At 43.1% G+C, this 25,149-nt stretch overlaps 2 protein-coding genes across 17 annotated transcripts in view; one reads left to right on the plus strand and one right to left on the minus strand.

Annotated features, from left to right (window-relative positions):
- Positions 1 to 25,149, minus strand: part of CHEK2 (checkpoint kinase 2) — an 85,854-nt gene that overhangs the window by 42,224 nt on the left and 18,481 nt on the right. Inside the window, exons 1-2 of one of the 9 annotated variants that reach the window (XM_064578591.1) lie at positions 10,476 to 10,664; positions 7,525 to 7,852 (exon numbers count right to left, since the gene is read on the minus strand). The exons of 2 other annotated variants lie outside the window; for them this stretch is intronic. In XM_064578591.1, coding sequence (XP_064434661.1) covers positions 7,525 to 7,852; positions 10,476 to 10,514 — 367 coding nt within the window. In that variant the 5' untranslated portion in view covers positions 10,515 to 10,664. Of the gene's footprint in view, positions 1 to 7,524; positions 7,853 to 10,021; positions 10,416 to 10,444; positions 10,665 to 25,149 lie in introns of those variants that run through there. 6 more of the 9 variants (XM_064578590.1, XM_064578592.1, XM_064578593.1 and 3 more) reach the window with 6 other exon arrangements.
- On the plus strand, positions 10,765 to 24,717 carry HSCB (HscB mitochondrial iron-sulfur cluster cochaperone). Of its 8 annotated transcripts, none has more exons than XM_064578599.1 (7): positions 10,765 to 11,066; positions 12,302 to 12,398; positions 12,747 to 12,836; positions 13,437 to 13,581; positions 17,125 to 17,172; positions 19,354 to 19,467; positions 24,565 to 24,717. In XM_064578599.1, exons 1-7 carry the CDS (start codon positions 10,765 to 10,767, stop codon positions 24,654 to 24,656), a joined length of 888 nt encoding a protein of 295 aa, XP_064434669.1. In that variant the 3' UTR covers positions 24,657 to 24,717. The 8 variants fall into 8 exon arrangements, 7 of the variants coding, with proteins under 7 accessions (XP_064434669.1, XP_064434670.1, XP_045743359.1 ...); XM_064578600.1 differs by having other exon boundaries at positions 19,372 to 19,467; XM_045887403.3 differs by having other exon boundaries at positions 10,765 to 11,000.

Here is a 25,149-nt window from a genome sequence, read left to right on the forward strand (position 1 = left end):
TTCTATTCACCAAAACTGAAGTAGCAGAGAGAGAAATTAAGGAATCAATCTCATTTACAATTGCACCAAAAACAAGAAGATACTTAGGAATAAACCTAACCAAAGAGGTTAAAGACCTATACTCTGCAAACTATGGAACATTGATGAAAGAAAATGAAGATGACACAAAGAAATGGAAAGACATTCCATGCTTATGGATTGGAAGGGCAAATATTGTTAAAATCTCTATATTACCCAAAGCAATCTACACATTTAATGCAATCCCTATCAAAATACCAACAGCAGTTTTCCCAGAGCTAGAACAAACAATCCTAAAAGTTGCATTGAACTACAAAAGACCCTGAAGAGCCAAAGCCATCTTAAATAATAAAAGCAAAGCTGGAGGCATCGCAACAATGAAAAAAACCAACAAACCAAAAACAGACTCTTAACTACAGAACAAACTGATGGTGACCAGAGGAGAGGTGAGTGGGGGGATGAGTGAAATAGGTGATGAGGATTAAGAGTACATTTATCCTTATAAGCACTGGGTAAGGTATACAATAGCTGAATCACTTTATTGTACACCTGAAACTAATATAACACTATGTTAACTATACTGAAATTGAAGTAATTTTTTTAAATTAAACATAGAATTACCATATTATCCAGCAATTCCATTCCTAGATATAAACCAAAAAAAATTGAAAATAGGTACTCAAGCAGACACTTGAATGCAAATATTCATAGCATTAGTCACAACAGCCAAAACACAGAAATAATCCAAATGTCCATCAACAGAAGAATGGATAAACAAAATGTGATATATACATGCAGTGAAATACTACTATTCAACCATAAAAGAAATAAAATTGATAATATAATACAAAATGAATGAACTTTAAAAATATTATGCTAAGGGGTGCCTGTGTGACTCAGTCGGTTAAGCACCTGCCTTCAGTTCATGTCCTGGGATTGAGCCCCACGTTGGGCTCCCTGCTCAGCAGGAGTCTGTTTCTCCCTCTCCCTTCTTCTCTCTCTCTCTCTCACTCTCTCACTCAAATAAATAAATAAAATCTTTTTAAAAATAAAATAAATAAGGGGCGCCTGGGTGGCTCAGTCGTTAAGCGTCTGCCTTCGCTCAGGTCATGATCCCAGGGTCCTGGAATCAAGTCCCACGTCAGGTTCCCTGCTCAGCGGGAAGCCTACTTCTCCCTCTCCCATTCCCCCTGCTTGTGTTCCCTCTCTCGCTGTCTCTCTGTCAAAAAATAAATTAAAAAAGCTTTAAAAAATAAATAAAATAAAATAAGATAAATTATGCTAAGTCAAAGAAGCCAGACACAAAAGCACAAATATTACAATTCCATTTATATAAAGTATCTAGAGTAGATAAATTCATAGACACAAAAAGTAGGTTAGAAATTACCAGAGGAATTCAATGGGGAAAAGACAGTTTCTTCAATAAACAGTGTTGGGAGAACCATATAACCATATGCAGAAGAATGAAATTGGACTATCTTACACCATTCACAAAAATTAACTTGAAATGGATTAAAGACTTAAAAAGAACTGAAACTATGGGGCGCCTGGGTGGCTCAGTTGGTTAAGCAACTGCCTTTGGCTCAGGTCATGATCCTGGAGTCCCTGGATCGAGTCCCGCATCGGGCTCCCTGCTCGGCAGGGAGTTTGCTTCTCCCTCTGACCCTCCCCCTCTCATGCTCTCTCTCTCTCATTCTCGCTCTCAAATAAATAAATAAAATCTTAAAAAAAAGAACTGAAACTATAAAATCCTAGAAGAAAACACAGGGGAAAAGTTCCTTGACATGGATCTTAGGGGCAATTTTTTGGATATGACACCCAAAGTACAAGCAACAGGGATGCCTGGATGGCTCAGTCAGTAGAGCATTGGACTCTTGATCTCAGGGTCATGAGTTCAAGCCCCACATTGGCCAAGAAGCCTACTTAAAAAAAAAAGCAACAGAAGCAAAAATTAATAAGTGGGATTATGTCACACTAAAAAGCTTCTGTGCAGCAAAAGAAACCATCAACAAAATGAGAGAGCTTGTTTGGAGGTTCTAGCAGGGGAGCGCAGCTACTCGTATACCCTTGACCGAAGAACGGTCCTCCTCTATCGGGGAAGGTCGTCCTCTTCGACCGAGCGCGCAGCTTCGGGAGGGACGCACATAGAGCGGTGAGGGAGGAAGGGGACACCCGCCTAGCCAGCCAGATCAGCCGAATCAACCCTGGCGATCAATGGGGTGACAGATGTCACAGCCAGATCGCCCTCACATCCTCATCAACAAAATGAGAAGGTAACCTAAGAATTGGAAGAAAATATTTGCAAATCATGTATCTGAGAAGGGGTCAATACCCAAAATATTTAAAAACTCTCACAACTCAAGAGCAAAATGTAAACAATCTAAGAAATAGGCGGAGGAACTGAAGAGACATTTTTCTAAAGAAAACATCCAAATGGGGTGGCTCAGTTGGTTAAGCGTCTGCCTTCAGCTTGGGTCATGGGATCAAGCCCCACATGGGGGGGGGGGCGGTCCCTGCTCAGCAGGGAGTCTGCTTCTCCCTCTCCCCCTACTCCTTCCCGCTTGTGTACTTGCTCTCACTCTCGCTCTCACTCTCAAATAAATAAATAAAATCTTTAAAAATAAATACATAAATAAAAACATTAAGTGACAAAAGAAAAAATAGAGAAACTGGACATAATTAAAGTTTAAAATTACTGTGTCAAACAACATCATCAAGAAAGTGGAAAAGAGGGGCGCCTGGGTGGCTCAGTCGTTAAGCATCTGCCTTCTGTTCAGGTCATGTCCTGGGATTGAGCCCCACCACTAGGCTACCTGCTCAGTGGGGAGTCTGCTTCTCCCTCTGCCCCTCCCCCCTGCTTGTGCTCTCTCACTCGTGCACAAGCTTTCTCTCTTGCAAAAATAAATAAAATCTTAAAAAAAAAAAGACGAGATTTGCTAAGTGTTGGCCAGGAAGTGGAGTAAAAGGTACCCTGGTTCACGGCTGGCAGGAATGTAAATTGGTGTAGCCATTATGGAATGCAGAATGGAGATTCCTCCAAAAATTAAAAACAGAATTGCCGTATGATCCAGCAATTCCACTTCTGGGTATTTATCCAAAGATAACAAAACACTAACTTGTAAAGATATATGTACCCCCATGTTCACTGCATAACTGTTTACAATAAGCCAACACACAGAAGCAACCTAAATGTCCAACAATGAATGGACAAAGAAAATACGGTGTATGTGTATATATATGTATATGTATATACACACACACGCTCTCTCAATGGAATATATTCAGCCATTTTAAAAAAAAAAGCATGAAATCTTGCCATTATGACAATACAGATGGACTTTGAAGGCATTATAAGTGAAATAAGTCAAAAAAAGACAAATACTGTATAATCTCACTTATATGTCTTATATGTGGAATCTAAAAAACCTAAACTCGGGAGGCTCAATGGGTTAAGCGTCTGCCTTCGGCTCAGGTCATGATCCCAGGGTCCTGGGATAGAGTCCAGCCTTGGGCTCCCTGCTCAGCAGGGAGTCTGCTTCTCCCTCTGCCTGCCACGCTCCCTGCTTGTGCGCGCTCTCTCTCTCTCTCTCGCTCTGTCTGGCAAATAAACAAAGTCTTTTTAAAAAAAAATAAATAAATAAATAATTAAAAAATAATAAAAAGGGGAGCCTGGGTGGCTCAGTTGTTAAGCGTCTGCCTTTGGCTCAGGTCATGATCCCAGGGTCCTGGGATCGAGCCCTGCATCAGGCTCCCTGCTCCGTGGGAAACCTGCTTCTCCCTCTCCCTCTCCCCCTGCTTCTATTCCCTCTCTCGCTGTGTCTCTGTCAAATAAATAAAATCTTTAAAAAATAATAAAAAATAAATAAAAATAAAAAATAATAAAAAACCTGAACTCATATAAATAGAGAGTGGTGGTTATCAGGGGCTTGAGAGTGGGAAAATGGGGAGATGTTCGTTATAGGGTACAAACTTCCAAGTACAAGAAAATAAGTTCTGGTGGCCTAACGTACAGTGTGGTGATTATAGTTAGTAATACTATATCATACACTTGAAAGCTAAGAGCATAGATCTTAAATGTTCTTTTAATACTTTTTTTTTTAAGTTTTATTTTTATTTATTTGCCAGAGAAAGAGAGCACAAGGAGGTGGACTGGCAGGCAGGAGAGGGAGAAGCAGACTCCCTGGTGAGCAAGGAGCCCAATGTGGTGCTCAATCCCGGAACCCTGGGATCATGACCTAAGCCAAAAGCAGCCACTTAACCGAGCCACCAGGCACCCCTTAAATGTTCTCACCACAAAAAAGAAATGGTAATTATGGGATATAATGAGAGTGTTAATTTAATACTACGCTAGTAATCATTTTGCAATATATAACTATCAAATTAATACACTGTACACCTTAAATTTATACAGTGTTGTATGTCGATTATATATAAAGCTTGGGGGGGGGGGGGCGCAGGGAGAGGACAATTACCAGAGGAAAAATTTTGTAAATAGATAATGGAGACAGTTGCACAACATTTTGTAAATGTAGTTAATGCCACTGAACGTAATGGTTTACTTAATGGTTACAGTGACAAAACTTTTTGTTATATAGATTTTCCCACAATAAAAATAAGTAAACATGGGGCGACTGGCTGGCTCAGTCAGTAGATCATGCAACTCTTGATCTCAGGGTCATGAGTTCAAACCCCACAAGGGGCACAGAGCTTAAAAAAATGAGGGGCACCTGGCTGGCTCAGTCAGAAGAGAGTGCAACTCTTGATCTTGGGGTCATGAGTTTGAGCCCCATGTGGAGTAGAGACATCATTTAAATAAATAAAACTTTAAACAGTAAGTAAACATTTAAAGAATACTCAGAAATACATTTTTTTTAAGATTTTAAGTAATCTCTACATCCAATGTGGAGCTCAAACCCACAATCCCAAGATCAAGAGTCGCATGCTCTACCGATGGAGCCAGTCAGGCACCCCAGGAAAACATTTTTTAAAATGCCAAGACTTGGGGCGCCTGGGTGGCTCAGTTGGTTAAGCGACTGCCTTCGGCTCAGGTCATGATCCTGGAGTTCCGGGATCGAGTCCCGCATCGGGATCCCTGCTCGGCAGGGAGTCTGCTTCTCCCTCTCCCACTCCCCGTTTGTGTTCCCTCTCTCACTGTTGTCTTTCTCTGTCAAATAAATAAATAAAATCTTAAAAAAAATAAAAAATAAAAATAAAATGCCAAGACTTATATACTGAAAATGAAAGAAATTAAAGAATACCTAAATAAATGGAAAGACATCCCATGTTTATGGATCAGAAGACTTAGTATTATTAAGATGTCAATACTCAGGGGTGCCTGGATGGCTCAGTCAGTTGGGCATCCTGCTCTTGGTTTCAGCTCAGGTCATGATCTCAGGGTCATGGGATCAAGCCCCACGTCGGGCTCCATGGTCAGTGCAGAGTTTGCTTGTCCCTCTCCCTCTGATCCTCCCCCCGTGCTCTTTTTTTTTTTACTTTATTATTTTATTATATTTATTATAAATAAAATCTTAAAAAAAAAAAAAGATGTCAATACTCCCCAAACTGATCTATAGATTCAATGTAATCCCTAATAAAATCCAAGCTGCCTTCTTTGCAGGAACTGATAAGCTCGTCCTAAAATTCATATGGAAATGTAAGGGACTCAGAATTGTCAAAACAATCTTGAAAAAGAGGAACAAATCAGGACTCACACTCTGGATTTCAAAACTCACTACAAAGCGACAGCAATCAAGATTTTGTGGTACTTGCATAAAAGGACAGACACATAGACCAAGAGAACGGAACTGAAAAGTCTAGAAATAAACCCTCACATTTATGGCCACATGATTTTTGACAAGAGTGCCAAGACCATTCAACAGAGAAAGAAGAGTCTCTTCAGGGGGCACCTGGGTGGCTCATTCGGTTAAGTGTCTGCCTGCAGCTCAGGTCATGGTCCCAAGGGTCCTGGGGTTGAGCCCTGCATCGGGTTCCCTGCTCAGCAGTGAGTCTGTTCCTGCCTCTCTCCCTCTGCCTCCTTCTTCATGCTCTCTCTCTCAAATAAATAAAATCTTTAAAAAAAAAAAAAAAAAAGTCTCTTCAAGAAAGTGCTCAACTGGGCGCCTGGGTGGCTCAGTTGGTTAAGTGACTGCCTTCGGCTCAGGTCATGATCCTGGAGTCCCGGGATCGAGTCCCGCATCGGACTCCCTGCTCGGCAGGGAGTCTGCTTCTCCCTCTGACCCTCCTCCCTCTCATACTCTCTGTATCTCATTCTCTCTGTCTCAAATAAATAAATAAAATCTTAAAAAATAAAAAAAGAAAAAAAAGAAAAGAAAGTGCTCAAACTAGGATATTCACATGCAAAAGAATGAATTGGGACCTCTACCTCATACCATATACAAAAAGCAACGCAAAACAAATCAATGTAAGGGCTAAACCTATAAAACATTTAGAAAAAACAGGTGTGAATCAGTAACTAATAATAACAGATCCTATTTATTGAGCATTATCCACTTTCAAAGTGATGCAGCCCACTTCACCCTTTCTCACCATATGTTTCCCGTTCACCATATATAAGCCCTAAGCCTATCTTAAAACGATGGTTTAAGTGAGTAAAAAATAGCTTCAAATACTTCTTTTTTTAAGAGATTTTTTTTTTTAAGATTTTATTTATTTATTTGACAGACAGAGAGATAGGGAGAGCAGGAACACAAGCAGGGGGAGTGGGGGAGGGAGAAGCAGGCTTCCCACCAAGCAGGAAGCCGGATGTGGGGCTCGATCCCAGGACCCTGGGATCATGACCTGAGCAGAAGGCAGACGCTTAACGACTGAGCCACCCAGGCGCCCCTCAAATACTTACTTCTAAATTTAAAGTCGTACCTATGAAAATTCCTATATTATTTCTCCACCTTTTAGTTTCTTTTTCAGGTCATCAAAGTTGGACATGAAATAAAGAGTGAGTGATAAGGTACATATAATACATTAGTCATTTTTTTATATCAAAACGCTATTTCAAACATACCTATAGCGAAGCCTTACTACTGGAATCAGGACGTGTCACAGAGGATGAATGTATTTAAATCGCAAGGCTGGCTATTTTGAGATAATAAGTCAACAAATAGCCTTCCCTATTCTCAAACTGTAAAATGGATGTTCTGAAGCTGCTACAGCAGGGGTTAAGTGGTGGTTTCTGTGATTAGTCCATTAACTGTTTGCAAGTTTGCATGAATCAGCACTTTTCTAGGGAAAGATCTACTGCTCTCTTCAGATGCGCCCATGGACAGAACATTACAGATGCCCAATTAATATTTGTTGGAAGAATAAATGAAGGGGGATCTACAGCAGGTAAGAGTCAGTAAACTCCCCAAAACTGCTTCCTTTGTTCCATCTTTCATCACCTTCAAACTCCGGAATCATTCCAGAAGTGTCTTGAGCTTTCTGCTACAACTGCTTCCTCTAACTATTTTTGTGAACAATTATAATTTTACACAATGTAACAAAGGGTCTTACCAAGATTGGGGAATCCATCCTGAAGGGCCCATAACCGAGCCCAAGGGGCAGCAACAGGCTCCTCGGGTTCCTGGTCCTCAGGAATAGAACAGAGTTCCTGGGTGGACACTGTGTCTAAGGAGCTCAGTGTCCCCGAGCTGGAGTGAGAGGACTGGCTGGATGTGGGTGCTGTGCTGGTGGAGCTGGACGTGACTGGAGAGTGTGAGGAGGAGCTGTGTGTCTGGGAGGAGGTGCCTTGAGACTGCGAGAAGCCACCTTGGGACTGGGTACAGGAGCCACTGCCATGGGACTGCTGACGCTTCCCATCCGTCTCTCGAGACATCGCGACCTCAAAAATAAGGGTCCGATAATAAGGTTATGTTTCAAGAAACAAGACTTGCAAGACTTGAAGTTCAAGAGTGAAGAATGGGCAGGGGCGCCTGGGTGGCTCAGTCGGTTAAGCGTCCGACTCTTGATTTCAGCTCGGGTCATGATCTCAGGGTGATGAAATGAGGCCCGTGGCATCCAGGATCTGCGCTGGGTGTGGAGCCTGCTTGGGATTCTCTCTCTCCCTCTCCCTCTGCCCCCTCACTCCACCCACCTCCCCCCCACTCCTCCCCCCACCCCCCCGCACGAGGGCAATCTCTCCTAAAAAATAAAAAAGTAAAGGATAGGCATATTTACATCAGGAAAAAAAATAAATCCAGAGCAAGCATGTTCTGCAAAAGTTAAAATTCTAAGTCTAGATTGATCTATAGTTCCTCTGGGCTGCGCTTTTCATCATATCACTTTCACCGGATAAATTTTTGTATGACAGCCACAAACCACAGGAAAAAGAAAAAAATTATTCAAAGGTTATAAGTAAGTTAAAAGAAATGAACTAATCTGGGGGTGGGAAGGAAGACTTCATAACAGCTTTCATTCATCTAATTTTTTAAAAATTAGAAATGTGGGGCGCCTGGGTGGCTTGGTCGATTAAGCACCTGCCTTCAGCTTGGGTCATGATCCCGGGGTCCTGGGACTGAGCCCCATGTTGGGCTCCCTGCTCAGTGGGAGTCTGCTTCTCCCTCTCCCTCTGCCTGCTGCTCCCCCTGCTTGTGCTTGCTCGCGCGCTCTCTCTCTCCATCAAATAAATACATAAATAAAATAAAATAAAACTTAGAAATGAGGGGTGCCTGGGTGGCTAAGTCAGTTAAGCGTCTGCCTTCGGCTCAGCACTCTCCCTCTGTTGCTCCCCCTGTTTGCTCTCTGTCAAATACAGAAATAAAATCTTAAAAAAAATTAGAAATGAAACTTAAAAGGTATTCATTAATACAATCAACACTACACTTAAATTTCATGTTTTGGAACAAGAAAGGGGAAGGGTCATGTGGCTTGGGATAGAAGATGGGCAAAGAAACTATAAACTAATTCACTGCACCACACCAGGGGTGACCATTTACATAAAATGTCACAGATACCCCTCCTCCCCCAAGCCTGCCCCAGGACGGTGAAGACCACATCCTGTTTGTTCACTCTAGATTCCCTGGCTCCTAACTAAGGGCCAGGCTATTAATGAAGCAGAACACAAAGATTATTCTAAACAACTCCACCTAGCCCTTTGTGATGCTGAGTAACTATAGGGGCTCACCTTTTATCCTAAATGGCCCTCCAGCCCAACAGAATCCTACAGAAACAATTGAGTCACAGGAGACCATAACAGGTTCCCACCCTCACTTTATAGAGTTAATTTGATGGACAGTTAAACTCTGACAACAGAAACTACAGTAAAGTCAAAGTAACTGTCAATCCCTAACTTTAAACCCCTAACATGATTTTTTTATAAAAGGGGGGAGGGGAGTGCATTCTCTCTTCTCTCCAGATACACATACTCAGGCTCTTCCTCCAGGAGAACACAGTAAACATTACTCACACTGACTGTATTTATATAGCTTTCCAGATAAAAAGATCCTGATGACTTTTTCTTAAACCACACCAGGGAGGTGATGCCCGAGCTGAGTGTGCCACTCCAGGACCTGCAGCTCTAATACTACTACCTTAGTCAAGGTTGCAACCTCTAATAGCTTTCTGAGCAACACTTCTCCACTCTGAGAACGGACAAAAGACTGTCAAGAAGTGGCTGCTATCCTCGTTTATTAAGGGTCCAGCAGACTGAAACCACATTAGCCTCAGCCATGAGGAGGAGAAAGTATATGGAAAGATTAGAGGCAGTTGAAACCACAATTTTAGGGCAAACAAGTCTGGAGTCAGATGCCTGAGTCAAACCTTTGCATGACCTTCAGATAGATCACCACCTCACTGAATAGATCTTTAGGATTAAATGAGATGATACATGAACGTTCCTCCCCCAGTAATGCTTGATAATTGGGAGAACAGAATTCCAGTCCCAAAGAATCCGACAGCCGGAAAGGGTTTTACAAAAGCAACACAATTTTTTTTTTTCAAACAGAGAAACTGAGTCCCAAGGTGGACTGGTGCCCTCCTACCCTCTCTTCGCCACCCCACCCCACACACTTACTTATGTACATTCGCAGGGCATCCTCCTACACAGGTCAGTGTGTCTCCAGTTCCTGCAGCGCCTAGCTGCTAAAACTGGTTCTCAATAGGTTTTTTTCGAAATTGAATCCAAAATATGGTAATAATTACTAACATTCATTAACTATTTACAAACCAACTTCCCTCTGATTTTGAAGAACACAACTTTGTCCTTTCTTACCCTGCACGTCTGGACCAGTTTCAGCTTGTAAGTAACAGGGGAAGTGAACTTCACCTCGAAGTTCATCTACAAAGGAAGACAGTCGCCCACGCACTCCTCTCCTCCCCCCGACCGAGGTTAAAAACCACACAAAGTGAAAATTCGGGAGATTCCGCGCGCACTAAGACCCTGGGCACGGGAATCGAACCCCCAAACACCCAAGAGAAGTTCTCCACCACGACTCACCGCGTGAGCCCACCTGGAGCCAAACACTCACAGCAGTCGCAGCCAGCGGAGTGGCGCTAACCGAGCACATACAAACTCCACCCTCAGCCAATTAAATCACCCCTGCGTCGCCGCCGGACCAATGAAGAGCGGCGGATGTGGCCGTCCACACGTAGCCTCAATGTTTGCTGGGAGTTGTAGTTTAAAATGAGGAGCGGGACACTCAGAATCCAGGATCCCGCCGGGTCAGCTCTCCAGCCAATCAGCAGCAGTATTCTGGTCGGCCGCTCTCTCCGGGTTTCCCCCCGACAGGCTACCGCGGCGAGATAGGCCGCGGCCAGATGTGGGGCGGGAGAACTGGCGCCTTGCTCCGGGTGTCGGGGCTGTGGCCGGCAGGGGTGCTCGGAAGGAGACCGCTAAGCTGTAATGCTGCGTCTCTGGCGGGAAGGAATTCGCCCCAGTGTTGGAACTGCGGCGCCCCAGGGGGCCCCATGCGGGAGCATGGGTTCTTCTGCCCACAGTGCCGCGCGCTGCAGCCACCTGACCCCACTCGAGATTACTTCAGCCTCATGGACTGGTACGGGAGGCCATTTCGGGAAACACGCGGGGGCGAGAGAGACGTCAGAGGCTCAGGAGCCAGGGGGTAGGGACGCTAGTGCTTGGGAAGGAGAAGGCAGGACCGGTTAGATCGGTGGGCGGAGCCGTAGAGAAATAGGGGTGGGGCCTGGGAGCACGGAGGGTGGGATTGCGGCCAGTGAGAGAGGAAATTGAGGGGTGAACCTGAAGATAGGGCCTCTGAGGAATGAAGACGAGAAGGGTGGAGGGACTGGAGGGGCGGGGAAGGAACTTAGGGGAAACTGAAGGAGGGAGGCTTCTGTAGAGGGAGACCTGAGGGGCGGGGCCTGAGGGAAGTGTACTGGAGCGGCTGCAGAAAGACTGATTTTGGCCCAACTCGAAATTGGCCCAATTTTAGCAGCTAGGCGCTGCAGACGGATAGGGTCAGAATGGTTAAAGTTGGATTGAGACTTTTAAGAAAGGCGTACTCCCAAAATAAGGGAGTGAAGGAGCTTCCCGGTTTGTGAACACGTGGAGATGGGAGAGTAGTGCCCCTGGAGAGGGCTTGGAAGCTCCCCGGCCCTTTCCCTCATGCTTGTTTTCCATGTGGTTGTTCCTGAGTTACATCCTTTTATAATAAAATAAATCTAGAAAGAAAAACAAAATAGGGTGTAAAAGCACCGGAAAACTTAATATTGTGGTCTGAGTCTAAGGGAGAAATAAGAACTGGAGGGAAAGAGTCAGAAAAGTGGTTGTTTTTCCTGTTTTCCCCCGAACGTGGAGCTTGGAGAGGTGATGAAATTTGGGCAGAGCTAAACTGTTAAGACAGGGCACGCTCCGGGAACGTAAAGTGAAAGGAACTGGGTTAAAATACAGTGAAAGACAAAGATGAAAGGACCTGGGACTTCGAAAGATAGAATGGGATTCAGGAATGGTCCTTCCCCTTAACTCTGGGATGGGCCCTTACCAGTCCCTCTGCACTTAGGATGTGCTGCTGTGACACTATCCTTTAAGTTCTGAAAGCATGCCAAACTTGCTTGCACCTCAGGGACTTTGCATGTTCCCTCTGCCTCTTGGTGACTTTTCTCTCTGATCTTTGATTATTTTTCATCATCATTCAGGTCTCAGCTCAAATGTCATCTCTTTGTCCACCACATGTACCACTTTCTCTGACCCTGTTCTCTTTTCCTTCACAGCACTTTTTGAAGTTATCTCTCTCTACGTGTATATTGCATTTACCCCCATGAGAACAGGAACCAGGCCCATAGTATACAAATCTATAAATATTTGGTGCATGAATTTTATCTCCCAATTTCCTTACAGCAACCGTGCCTTCAGAGTTGACACAGCAAAGCTCCAGACTAGGTACCAGGAACTACAGCGTCTTGTCCACCCTGATTTCTTCAGCCAGAGGTCTCAGGTAGCCTGTTGGCCACCCCAATCATACCCAAACACTAGTGTACATGGGGTGGGTGGCAGTGGCCTTGTGGTGATGTGATTATCAGAGATAGAGCTAAACAACCAGCTCCACCCTGGGGCAGCCTGACCCCAGTTGGCAGACCCTGAACCTGCCCTGCAATCACAGCTTTTACCTGACTTCCCAGAAGAATTAGAATACATTAGTTGAAAATAAAGACATCTCATCCCACACCACTTCTACTTGGGAGACTTCCTTAGTTGTCTGCCCATCAGTATTTTATGAAACAGTTTGTGAATGTAATGTGGCTGATTTGGATGGTAATGAGATTATCTTCATCTCTACTAACAGACTGAAAAGGACTTCTCAGAGAAGCATTCAACCCTGGTGAATGATGCCTATAAGACCCTTCTGGCTCCCCTGAGCAGGGGACTATACCTAGTAAGGTGATTTCCCAACCCTCTGTGCGTGACTACATGCTATCCATTGGGCTGTGGGACAGCTGCTCCCCTGCATTCAGCAGAAGAGTGCTTGAGACCTGAGCTAGTCTAGGGACCCAAAGATAATTAGCCTCAATGATACTGCATGAGAATAGTTTTCTCTGAGTATTTGTAAATCTTACTTGCCCGAGTGCATTATTTTTTTACCATTTGGTAGCATTTAGGGAAGAGTATTTTGGGGGTTTTTTGGTGGGGGAGGGAAGAGTTTAGCACCTTAGAATTTTAGGATTTAATAGAGCCTTTACAAATATCTAGTTCAGTCTCCCAAGTGGAGGAACAACTCCCCTGGGGTAACACAGTTCCAGGTATCAGAGAGGAATCCCGTCCCAGCACTCCTGTCTCTGTCCAACTTTCCCATACCCTACCTTCACATTTTCACTATTAAGACAGTTCAAGGTTTAAAAAAAAAAAAAAAGACACTTCAAGGTTTTTTTGTTTGTTTTTTTGTTTATGAATCGTATTCTGTTCTATGAGTAGGATTTATTACTCTGGCCACAGTCTCTTCAACCAACCTTACTTTTTTCTGTTTTATGTCCCATAGCTAAAGCTCCATGGATTAGAGATTCCTGAAGGGACAGATGATGAAATGGACAGGCAATTCCTCATGGAAATAATGGAAATCAGTGAAAACCTTGCAGAAGCTCAAAGTGAAGCTGCCATGAAAGAGATTGAATCTATTGTCAGAGGTAAAAGATAAAATACCACTGAATGCATTTTATTGCTGTTACAAGTACATGTCCACGGTTAGGTGAAATGAATATAAAGGCTACGTATAGATCATCATAATGATTCAGGGAGTATTTTTTTTTCTTGGTTATACTGAAACCAATTTTGACTGGAGGTTAGACTTGCAACATCTCTAACTTTCTGGAAGGCAGCCTTAAACCAAGAATGTAATAATATTTTGCAGATTGCAATCCTCCTTCCTACCCCATGACATCATTAGATGTTATTATCGTCTCTGACAAGAATAATTAGGCCTTAGAAGTTCATGGAAATGCCCAAGGTCACATTGCAGAGCAAAGACTGAAAAACTGACTTCCAATCGCATATTACTTTGTTTTCCACTTTATTTCACACTGTATCAGGCAGGGTTCTCCAGACAAACAGAACCAATAATATACATGTATATATGGAGAGAGAGGGAGAGAAAGAGAGAAACCTATTTTAAGGAATTGGCTCACAGAATTGTGAGGGCTAACAAGTCCAAAATATGTTGGGCAGACCAGGAGGCTGGAAACTCAAGCAGGACTTCTATGCCTACATTATCCAAGCTAATCTTTTTTTTTTTTTTTTTTTTTTGAAGATTTTATTTATTTGACAGTGAGAGATACAGCGAGAGAGGGAACACAAGCAGGGGGAGCGGGAGAGGGAGAAGCAGGCTTCCTACTGAGCAGGGAGCCCAATGCGGGGCTCGATCCCAGGACCCCGGGATCATGACCTGAGCCGAAGGCAGATGCTTAATGACTGAGCCACCCAGGCGCCCTATCCAAGCTAATCTTTACTTAAAGTCAACTGGTTGTAAATCACATTTACAAAATACTTTCACAGCAATATCTAGACTAGCGTTTGACCAAATAATTGGGCACCATAGCCCAACCAAGTCGACACATAAAATTAACCATGCCATGTAGAAGAAGTTCCAAGTTCTCGCTCCAATTGTATGCACATATGTACTTTCACAAATATTTGTGGCATGCCCGCTGTGTATCAAGCATTGTGCAAGATACCAGTGAACGAGAAAGACCCGTGTCTTCATGGAGTTTATATATTCCAACTCAACGTGTCCAAAATGGAATTCATGAGCCTCTCCCCTCCCTCCTAAAAAAAAAAAAACCAACCTATTCCTCTGCTGATGTTCCCTAAGTGAATGACACCATCCGGTTGCACAAGTCCAAAACACTGAGGAGGCGTTCTTAACAACTTGTCCTCCCTTACCCCCATAGACAGTCATCACCAAATCTTGAAATGCTGACCTTCTAAATATGTCCCAAATCTGTCTGTCTTCACTGCCAGCACCCTGTTCCAAACTGCCATTCTTTCTCACCTGGACAACTGCAGTAGCTCCAGACTGGTCTAGCTATACTTAAATCGAATATATTCCTATACTGTCACTTATGAGATCTTTTGAAACCCAAATCTAATCATATTACACTTGGTTTTGCTTTAAAACTTTAAGTGGCTTCCCACTGCTCTCAGGTTAAAGACCAAAGTCTTTAGTAAAGCATACAAGGCCCTGTATGGTCTGACCTCTGCTTCCTCCCATTTGCCCCTCCACTCTAGCCACACAGGCCATTTCTAGTTCTTCATCTCTACCAGGCACCTTTCTACCCTAGGGCCTTTGCACATGCTGTTCTGCTTAAAACCCTCTTCTCCTCCTTCCTCTAGTGAACTCTTCCTCTTCCAGATCTGAGGGCAATCATCACTTCCTCAGAGAACCTCTTTATCTGTACCTTTTGGCAGTGGATACCTCCCCCTTACAGGACTAATCACAGTTAAAACCTTACTGTTCTACATGAGATTATTTGACCAATGTCAACCTCCCTCCCTCCCTCCTTAGACTAGAAGTTCTGCAGAGGCAGAAATTGTTTCTGCTTTTTGGTCCCCTCATATCCTCAGCCCAGGTAGTATATACAGCCCATGGTGTATATAACATGGGCTCAGTAAATATTAATTGAGTAAATAAATAATGAAAAAAGAAGCTAAAATCAATAAAATGGTGGGGGGGGAGTCTATCAGGGATGTATCAACAGCCTTTCGGCTGGGTGGTGTTGGAAGAAGACCTCAAGGCTTACGGTCATAAACCCCCTCTGCACAGCTTTGGAAGGCAGAGGAACATGACGCTCTGCTGTGAGCAGGTCTTGGGTGCAGTGTCAACACTGCCATTGACTTTACATGTAACCTTGAACAAGCAGCTTCACCCCTCTAAGCCTCAGTTTCCTCATCTGTAAAATGGAGATAACATTAATACTGGTTGTTGCAAGGATTAAATTAAATCAAATAAAACATGTAAAACACATAACACAGTGCCTGGCCCATAGCAGGTGCCCAGTCACTGGTGGGGGTTATTCTAGCCCTATAGTGAATGTCTGGTTTCAAACAGGTCACTGACCTTCATTTAGATTAATTCCTAATTTTCCTCCCCTATGAGCATGTGCTAAGGCCCAAAGTAAGCAAATATTCAAGGGCATAGAGCTAGTTAGATCTGGGCAGAACTCCTGAGCCCCTAGACTCCTAGTCCAGTGTTCTTTTGTCAACACCACGTTACTAGTTTCCCACAGCTGTCTAGGAGTCTGGAGACTTGGGGTCTGCTCCCAGCTCCTCCACTCAACCAACCATATGACTAGGGCCATCTCCCAATACCTGTAACTGCCTACAAAGGAGATATAACATATTTGAAAGTGCTTTGAAAGCAGGCACCATATAAGTGATTGATACTTTTTATATCTGGAAAACACATTTACAGTAAAACTCTTCATTTCCTAATGAGGACACAGAAACACCAGGTAGCTGCTCCTTTACCTTATCTGGCATCTTCTCTCTTATGGTACAATATGATCTAAGTGTTTCATTTTCCTGGGAGGCTGTATAATTTGCAAGTGGTTGTTTGAAACACTGTAATGCCCTCCCCATAGGCAATCCCAGTTTGCTAATTTTCTCCTACCTGAAATCTGGAAAAGTCAGACTGCTTGGTGGAGACAATCAAAGCATTTCCTTGTCCTTTTTTTTTTTTTTTTTAAATGATTGTATAGCCGTTTTACAAGCCTTAGTGATTGCCCCTCAGACCTTTCAGAGGTAGAAAAACATAATGTTAGTAGGGTCAGCTACACTAAACAGGAGCTGCTGGGGAGCCTGGGTGGCTCAGTCGGTTGAATGTCCGACTCTTGGTTTCAGCTCAGGTCATGATCTCAGGGTTGCGGGATTGAGCCTCAATTCGGGCTCTGTGCTCAGCGGGGAGTCTGCTTGAGATTCTGTCTCTCACCCTCTGCCCCTCCCCCGCACACATGCGTGCACCCTCTCTCTCTCTCTCTCAAATAAAGATAAATAAATCTAAAACAAAACAAAACACAGGAGCTGCCATCATGGGACATGTGGACACAGGGCTTATGAGGCCTTACCCTGGAATCTAAGCTCCCTGTTGTATTGTGTTGAAACCAGCTACCAAGTGTTACCTTCACATCGTTAGTCTATATAAATAGAAAGATTAAGATAGTCATTTTCTCTTTCAGCTAAACAGAAAGAATTGACTGACAATGTGAGCAGAGCTTTTGAACAAGGTACTTTCTTCATGTCTTAACTTTCTTAAATGTGCAAAGAAACTGTAAGCACTGAGGTATAACCATCAATTCAATAAATAGCTATTTTATACCCATCCTATGATAAGTACATGGGGAGCTATAAAATATAGGCAAGTGGACATTTCTCCCTTCAAGGATTCACAGCTTGCTAGAGAAATAAGCTGTGTGCCAAAAACTGTGATATGCCAGTGAAAGAGTAGATGAAAGTGCTTCTGTTCCTCTTTAGCAAGTAGAAGTTAAGGTACGGGATGTAGGCTGAAGCCAACACAGGCAGATCCTGAGGGCAAGGCTGCACAGTCGACATTTGGTAAAGCCTGCACACCCCTTTCCTCTGCAAGCCCAGAAGGAGAAGCCCACAGCAGAGCTGTGCCCAAATTTCAAAATAGGAATGTTCATCCTGGTCCCCATTGCCCCTGGCTTTCAGCTCAAAGAGATTCAGTCTATTTCTGGCTATTTTGAAGTAAGAACAGTCTTTCTCTCCATCCCAGACTTGTGCCACCCCTTAAATAAAGGAATAATGGCCCTTTGGCTGAAGGATCATTTGATTGCAGGAAGCCGAAGGCCACTCAAGCTAGCCCAGCTAGTTAAAAAGAGGTTATTATAGCTAAAAAGAGGTTATTATAAGGAATTAGGACTATGTCCCCAAATCCAAAGAGAAAGTCCCTGTGATGATTATAGTATACAGTGTTATATGAGCCCTTCTGGGGCAAAGCCTGGGAACCGGAAAGCAGTCTGAAACCAAAACTGCAGTCCTGGACTCGATGCCTCTGGCAGTTTCATTCCATCCTCTTCTCCTCATTATAAGCCGGTTCCATCCGCTTCCTCATTAGCGTACGGTGCTCCAAAATGGCCTCCCCCACCGGTGACTCCTTAGTTCGCCTAGGTCCATTACCTTATAAGAGCAAGGACTTTGACCATCTGACTAGAGTCCCCTAGACCCAACTCTAGATTCCCAAGAGGGGGGATTTGGTTGGCCCAGCTTGAGCCAGATGTCCACTCAAGTCCAGTCAGCTAGTGCTGAGGGAACAGGCTTATACAGGGTGCCATCCAGTTTGCAAGGACTGTAGAAGTCTATTCTGACACAGAGGCAGAGGAAGGGTCTCTGAATATATGTTAGGGAAATACAGATTAACAGGCTGATATGGCTGCCTGAAATCCATGAACCCAACCCACTGACTATTCAGGTGTTCCACCAGGGCTCACCCCCATCTCCTACTGCACTTTTGTAGATTTTTTTTTTCGTAGATTTTAAGAAGAATAAATAATATTTAAGTACAATTTAAGGAATAAAAACAGAAGGAACACCCATGTCCCCACCGCCCAGCTTAAGAAATAGAACATGCAAAGAAGATATACAAATAGTCAACAACTATGGAAAGATGTGCAACATCACTAATCATTAGGCAAATGAAAATCAAAACCACAACGAGATACTGATTAAGATGGCTAGTATTAGAAAACTCAGAAAATAACAAGTATTGGTGAGGGTCTGGAGAAGTTGAAACCATTGTGTTGGCGGGGATGTAAAATAGTGCAGCCACTACGGAAAACATTATGGTATTTCCTCAAGGAATTAAACATAGGATCACCATAAGATCTAGCAATTCCACTTCTAAGAATATACCTGAAGAATTGACAGCAGGGACTCTAAAGAGCTGCTTGTATGCTGTCAAAGGTAAAGCCAGATACTACTTAAAGTGGTAAGGATAGATTTTAATCAGTAATAACTATTGCAATAGGGAAGAGTCTGGTGTGAACTGAACTCCTGATTATACAAAGGTTACTGGGCGTTTTAAAGAAAGAATGAAGGGCACGTGGGTGGCTCAGTTGGTTAAGCATCTGCCTTCAGCTCAGGTCATGATCCCAGGGTTCTGTGACTGAGCCCAGCATCAGGCTCCCTGCTCATTGGGGAGTCTGCTCCTCCCTCTCCCTTCCGCCCCCCCTACCCCTGCCCCCCCGCTCATGGTCTCTCTCTCTCTCTCTCTCTCTTAAATAAATAAATAAAATCTTTAAAAAAAAAAATAAGGAGAATGAGGGAGTAGGGAGGGGAATGAGCATGGTCTCAGTAGAGTCTGGGAAATGAAAAATTACAAAAAAGGGAAGGTGGTGGTTTCATGTGAAACTGATCTGGTTTTGCTAACTGGGGCTTATTAAAGTTAGGCTTCTACCCTCCCTCAGACACTGGGAGACAGGGGTCCTATCTTCTGGTGTTAGCTGCAACAAACAGTAAGAAAGAAACAGGAAGAAGAGACATTCTTCTTTCCTCTGAACAATGTAAGTCCATTTCTCATTCGATCACCCTTTGTTTATTAAGGACTAGCTGAGCCATCTGTTGAGACTTGGTAGAAGAGGATATTTGCTGGATGACGTGAGCAATCAGGCATTTAATGAGGAGCATCTCTATGGAAACAAAAAGAAAACAAAGGCTAATGGTGGGAACAGTATAAACCCAGTTTCTGAGTCCAGAGGGCGGGCAGTCACTTGAGAAGACACTGAACTCTTAAGCATCTTTACATGGTGGTGTGAGGATGGCAGTGACAATCCGATAGATTTCTTATTTTATAGTTGGACTGTTGGTAGTGATGGCATAGACATGAACATCACAGCCATGGCTATTTCCCAGAGCAGAACATGGAGGACACAGGAGTTCTGGTGGACCTTTAGGGCAGCCCAAGTGGCAGCAAGTCCAGGCACAAAGGTTGCCCACGCGTGATTTGTAGGGATGAGTTCTTTGATGCTTATATCAAGTTGTCTGGCCTTAGCTTACAGGGCGTTTTCAGATCCTGGAGGAAAGGGCGACCACAAGAGAGCCTGAGTCCCAAAAAGGATTAGGTTTTAGTTCTTAGTGATGCCAAGTCAGGAGGGAAGGAGAAAAATGGGGAACAGCGCTTTGGAGAGTTGTAGCCAGATATTCAAGGAAACTAGGAGAATTAAGAATTTGCTAAGGGAGGCCGCCTGGGTGGCTCAGATGGTTAAGCGTCTGCCTTCGGCTCAGGTCATGATCCCAGCGTCCTGGGATCGAGTCCTGCATCGGGCTCCCTGCTCCTTGGGAGCCTGCTTCTCCCTCTGCCTCTCTCTCAATCTCTCTGTCTCTCATGAATAAATAAATAAAATCTTTAAAAAAAAAAGAATTTGCTAAGGGCTAAAAACAAAAAAAGAAAAAAAAAAGAATTTGCCAAGGGCTGACAAAATGTGTAAGATGGCAAGATCCAGTTTGTTTATAGGAAGAAAATAAAACCTCAAGATAGATTCCAGGTGTGATACACTTTTCCACTGTCATAAAATTTCTATCTATAGTCAATCCCCTTTTTAGTCAAAGGTTATCAAGGTAAGAATAGTTTTGTTTACAAAATAACTTAAGTTGCATTAAAGTTGGCCTAATTATCCACATGAATGCAACAAGAATAGTAATCAACAATACAGACCTTTTTGGGGTTTTTTTTAAGTAATTGATTTTTTTTAAAGCTTTTATTTATTTGAGAGAGAGAGAGAGAGCACATGAGAGGGGGGAGAATCAGAGGGAGAAGCAGGCTCCCTGAGTAGGGAGCCCAATGCGGGACTCAATCCTGGGACTCCAGGATCATGACCTGAGCCGAAGGCAGTCGCTTAACCAACTGAGCCACCCAGGCACCCCTTGAGTAATTGATTTTTTTTTTTTAAGATTTTATTTATTTAACAGAGACAGAGATAGCGAGAGCAGGAACACAAGCAGCGGGAGTGGGAGAAGGAGAGCAGGCTTCCCGCCGAGGAGGGACCCTGATGCGGGGCTCGATCCTAGAACCCTGGGATCATGACCTGAGCCAAAGGCAGACGCTTAACGACTGAGCCACCCAGGCGCCCAGTAATTGATTTTTTAAAAAAGATTTTATTTATTTTACTTGAGAGAGAGGGGGAGAGAGAGAGAGAGAGGGTGGGGCAGAAGAGCACAAGCAGGAGGAGCAGCAGAGGGAGGGGGAGAAGCAGGCTCCCCGCTGAGCAAGGACCCCAATGTGGCATCGATCCCAGGACCCTGGGATCATGACCTGAGCCGAAGGCAGACGCTTAACCGACTGAGCCACCCAGGCATCCCAAAACTTTGTCATTTTAACAGAGAAAACCAAACTCTGGTTTTGTCAGTACACTATTGAGATTAAAGTTCATTTCTTTTTTTTTTTTTTTTTAAAGATTTTATTTATTTATTTGAGAGAGAGAGAGAGAGACAGCATGAGAGGGGAGCGGGTCAGAGGGAGAAGCAGGCCCCCCGCCGAGCTGGGAGCCCGATGTGGGACTCGATCCCAGGACTCTGGGATAATGACCTGAGCCGAAGGCAGTCGCTCAACCAACTGAGCCACCCAGGCGCCCGAGATTAAAGTTCATTTCAAGAGGCGCCTGGCTGGCTCAGTCAGTGGAGTGTACAAGTCTTGGTCTCAGGGTTGTGAGTTCGAGCCCCACATTGGGTGTAGAGATTACTTAAAAAATAATAATAGTAAAATCTTTTTTAAGAATTAAAAAGTAGGGGCGCCTGGGTGGCTCAGTTGGTTAAGTAGCTGCCTTCCGCTCAGGTCATGATCCCAGCGTCCTGGGATCCAGCCCCGCATTGGGCTCCCTGCTCCACGGGAAGCCTGCTTCTCCCTCTCCCACTCCCCCTGCTTGTGTTCCCTCTCTCACTGTGTCTCTCTCTGCCAAATAAATAAATAAAATCTTAAAAAAAAAAAAAAGAATTAAAAAATAAAGTTCATTTCCAAAAAAAAAAAACTATAGGCACACCTGGATAGCTCAGTCAGTTAAGTGTCTACCTTTGGCTCAGGTCATGATCCCAGTGTCCTGGGATGGAGCCCCACATTGAGCCCCACATCCAACTCCCTGCTCAGCAGGGAGCCTGCTTCTCCCTCTCCCTCTGCTGTTCCCACCACTTGTGCTCTCTGGCTCTATCTCTCTGTCAAATAAGTAAATAAAATCTTTAAAAAAAAACAAAATCAGGGGCGCCTGGGTGGCTCAGCCATTAAGCGTCTGCCTTCGGCTCAGGTCATGATCTCAGGGTCCCGGGATCGAGCCCCGCATCGGGCTTCCTGCTCTGCAGGAACCCTGCTTCTCCCTCTCCCTCTGCCATTCCCACCACTTGTGTTCTCTGGCTCTATCTCTCTGTCAAATAAATAAATAAAATCTTTTAAAAAAAACAAAATCAAAAAACAAACAACAAATATATATATATATAAATCCACTTAGCCAGCTTTGACCTCACAACATAAAATTCCTTTTCCACAAACCTTCTACAACTCAATATCCATTCATATTTTGTTCCATTCTTTCCCTCTTTCACATTCTACTTTAGGACAAAATTACTCTCTTTTTATCTGAAAGGAAAAACACTCTTCATTCTTTACATACTTTTCATATAAAAACACATCCTACTTTTCTTCCATTCTTTGTATACAAAGTCGTTTCCCTTCAATCTTGTTACTCGTAGTCTTATTTTTTTATATATTAATTATAAATTTTAACCATTGGCAAACTTTATTTTACAGAGAAAATGAGGAAATAGACAATTGAGAACTATAATGTACCAGTATTCTGTAGTAGATAAGCAAATTTTATGAATATACCATCTCATAAGCTATAGAGGTATATGTTTTTTATAATATTACTTTTTTTAATGTGGCAAGGACATGTTTATTAAGAGATCCAAGATCAAAAAAAAGAGAGACCCAAGATCCTTGGCTTCTCTGTACCATATAAAAATAAATAGCCAAAAGTATATAAACTTAAACTTTTGCTTAATAGTGAATGTTTTAACACTTTATCTTATTTAGAAATTATATATATATTTAATAAAGATCTATTATTTAACTTAGCTTACCATGACTCTAAGGTTCCAAGTTGCCAAAAAGATTTTGGAAATGATTTTTAGGCAGCATATTATAAAACATAATTATCATTATAAATAAAGTTTGTCAGGGACACCTAGGTGGCTCAGTCGGTTAAGCATTTGCCTTCGACTCAGGTCATGATCCTAGGGTCCTGGGATCAAGCCCCACATCGGGCTCCCTGCTCAGCAGGGAGCCTACTTCTCCCTCTCCTCCCTTCTCATTCTCTCTCTCTCCCTATCTCTGTCTCTCTCTCAAATAAATAAAATCTTTAAAAAGAATAAAAATAAATAAATTCAATTACTTTAAATTCAATTAATTAACATATAATGTATTATTTGTTTCAGGGGTATGGGTCTGTGATTCACCAGTCTTATATAATACCCAGTGCTCATTACAACATATACCCTCCCTAATGTCCATCACCCAGTTACCCCATTCCCCACTCAGTTTGTTTCCTAAGATTAAGAGTTTCTTATGGTTTGTCTCCCTCTCTGATTTCGTCTTGTTTCATTTTTTCTTCTCTCCTCTATGATTCTCTGCCTTGGTTCTCAAATTCCGCATATCAGTGAGATCATATGATAATTCTTTTTCTGATTGACTTATTTCGCTTAGCATAATACCCTCTAGTTCCATCCACGTCATTGCAAATGGCAAGATTTCATTTTTTTGATGGCTACGTATTATTCCATTATATATATATACCACATCTTCTTTATCCATTCATCTGTCGATGGACATCTCAGCTCTTTCCATAGTTTGGCTATTGTGGACATTGCTGCTACAAACATTGGGGTGCGGTGACCCTTCGGATCACTACATTTGTATCTTTGGGGTAAATACCCAGTAGTGCAATTGCTGGGTCATAGGGAGGATACAACTCTTTTAAGGGATTTTTATAAATTAATTTGGTAATACCATCGGGAGATAGGGAAATATACATATCAGACATACATAAATATACAGACATGCAAATACAGATCTCACAGGTTTGTTTTGTTTTGTTTTTAAGATTTTATTTATTTGACAGAGAGAGACATGGTGAGAGAGGGAACACAAGCAGGGGGAATGGGAAAGGGAGAAGCAGGCTTCCCGTGGAGCAGGGAGCCTGATGCAGGGCTCGATCCCAGGACCCTGGGATCATGACCTGAGCTGAAGGCAGACGTTTAATGACTGAGCCATCCAGGCACCCTGCACAGTTTTCATTTTAAAACTTTATCTGTGGGCGCCTGAGTGGCTCAGTTGGTTAAGCGACTGCCTTTGGCTCAGGTCATGATCCTGGAGTCCCGGGATCGAGTCCCGCATCGGGCTCCCTGCTCGGCAGGGAGTCTGCTTCTCCCTCTGACCCTCCCCCCTCTTGTGCTCTCTTTCTTTCATTCTCTCTCTCAAATAAATAAATAAATTCTTAAAAAAAATAAAATAAAAAAATAAAACTTTATCTGTGATTCAGACTGGCTACCTTGGTCAATAGAGTTAGTTTTATTCTTGCTTAAATGAAGCCTCACCTTAACATCTCTGTTTATTTCAGATGATTTGGAAAAAGCCAAGAAAATGTTAACAAAGATGAGATACTTTTCAAATATAGAAGAAAAGATCAAGTTAAAGAAGATTCCCCTCTAACGATTACTAGTATAAAAGTTTCCAAAAAAATAAGTTTCAAAAATAAAGTTCTTGTATATTTCTTTTCTGGCTTCTGTTAATTGAGACTAGAGATGCATTCACCGCTTTTACCATCTTAGTTAAACCTGTGGCTCAGGCATTAATGGATGGCAAAGTTTACCATGCGGGAGGAAACAGTGTAGCCAGAGCTTGGGTGTTCAGTTCTTTGTGTGATCCTTGATACAGCATGCTCCCCATCTAGGCCAGTAAAAGTAGGGATGGGGCCAACTTGAGGCTCTGGAGAAAGGGTTGGCAAACTTTTACTGCAAAGGGCCAGATAGTAAATGCTTTAGGCTTTGTGGCCCATACTGCCTCTGTTATAACTGCTCAACTCTGTCATGATAGCATTTTGTTTACAAAACAAGCAGTGGGTTAGATTTGACCCAGAGATTCCCAACCTCTGCCCTAGAACCATATCTTCTTTCTAATGGCCGGCCCTTCACTAGTGCCCTTG

The sequence above is a fragment of the Mirounga angustirostris genome, unplaced genomic scaffold (assembly GCF_029215605.1).
Source record: "Mirounga angustirostris isolate CCGP_5_RB_7025 unplaced genomic scaffold, mMirAng1.0.hap1 SCAF_14, whole genome shotgun sequence".
Lineage (NCBI taxonomy): Eukaryota > Metazoa > Chordata > Mammalia > Carnivora > Phocidae > Mirounga > Mirounga angustirostris.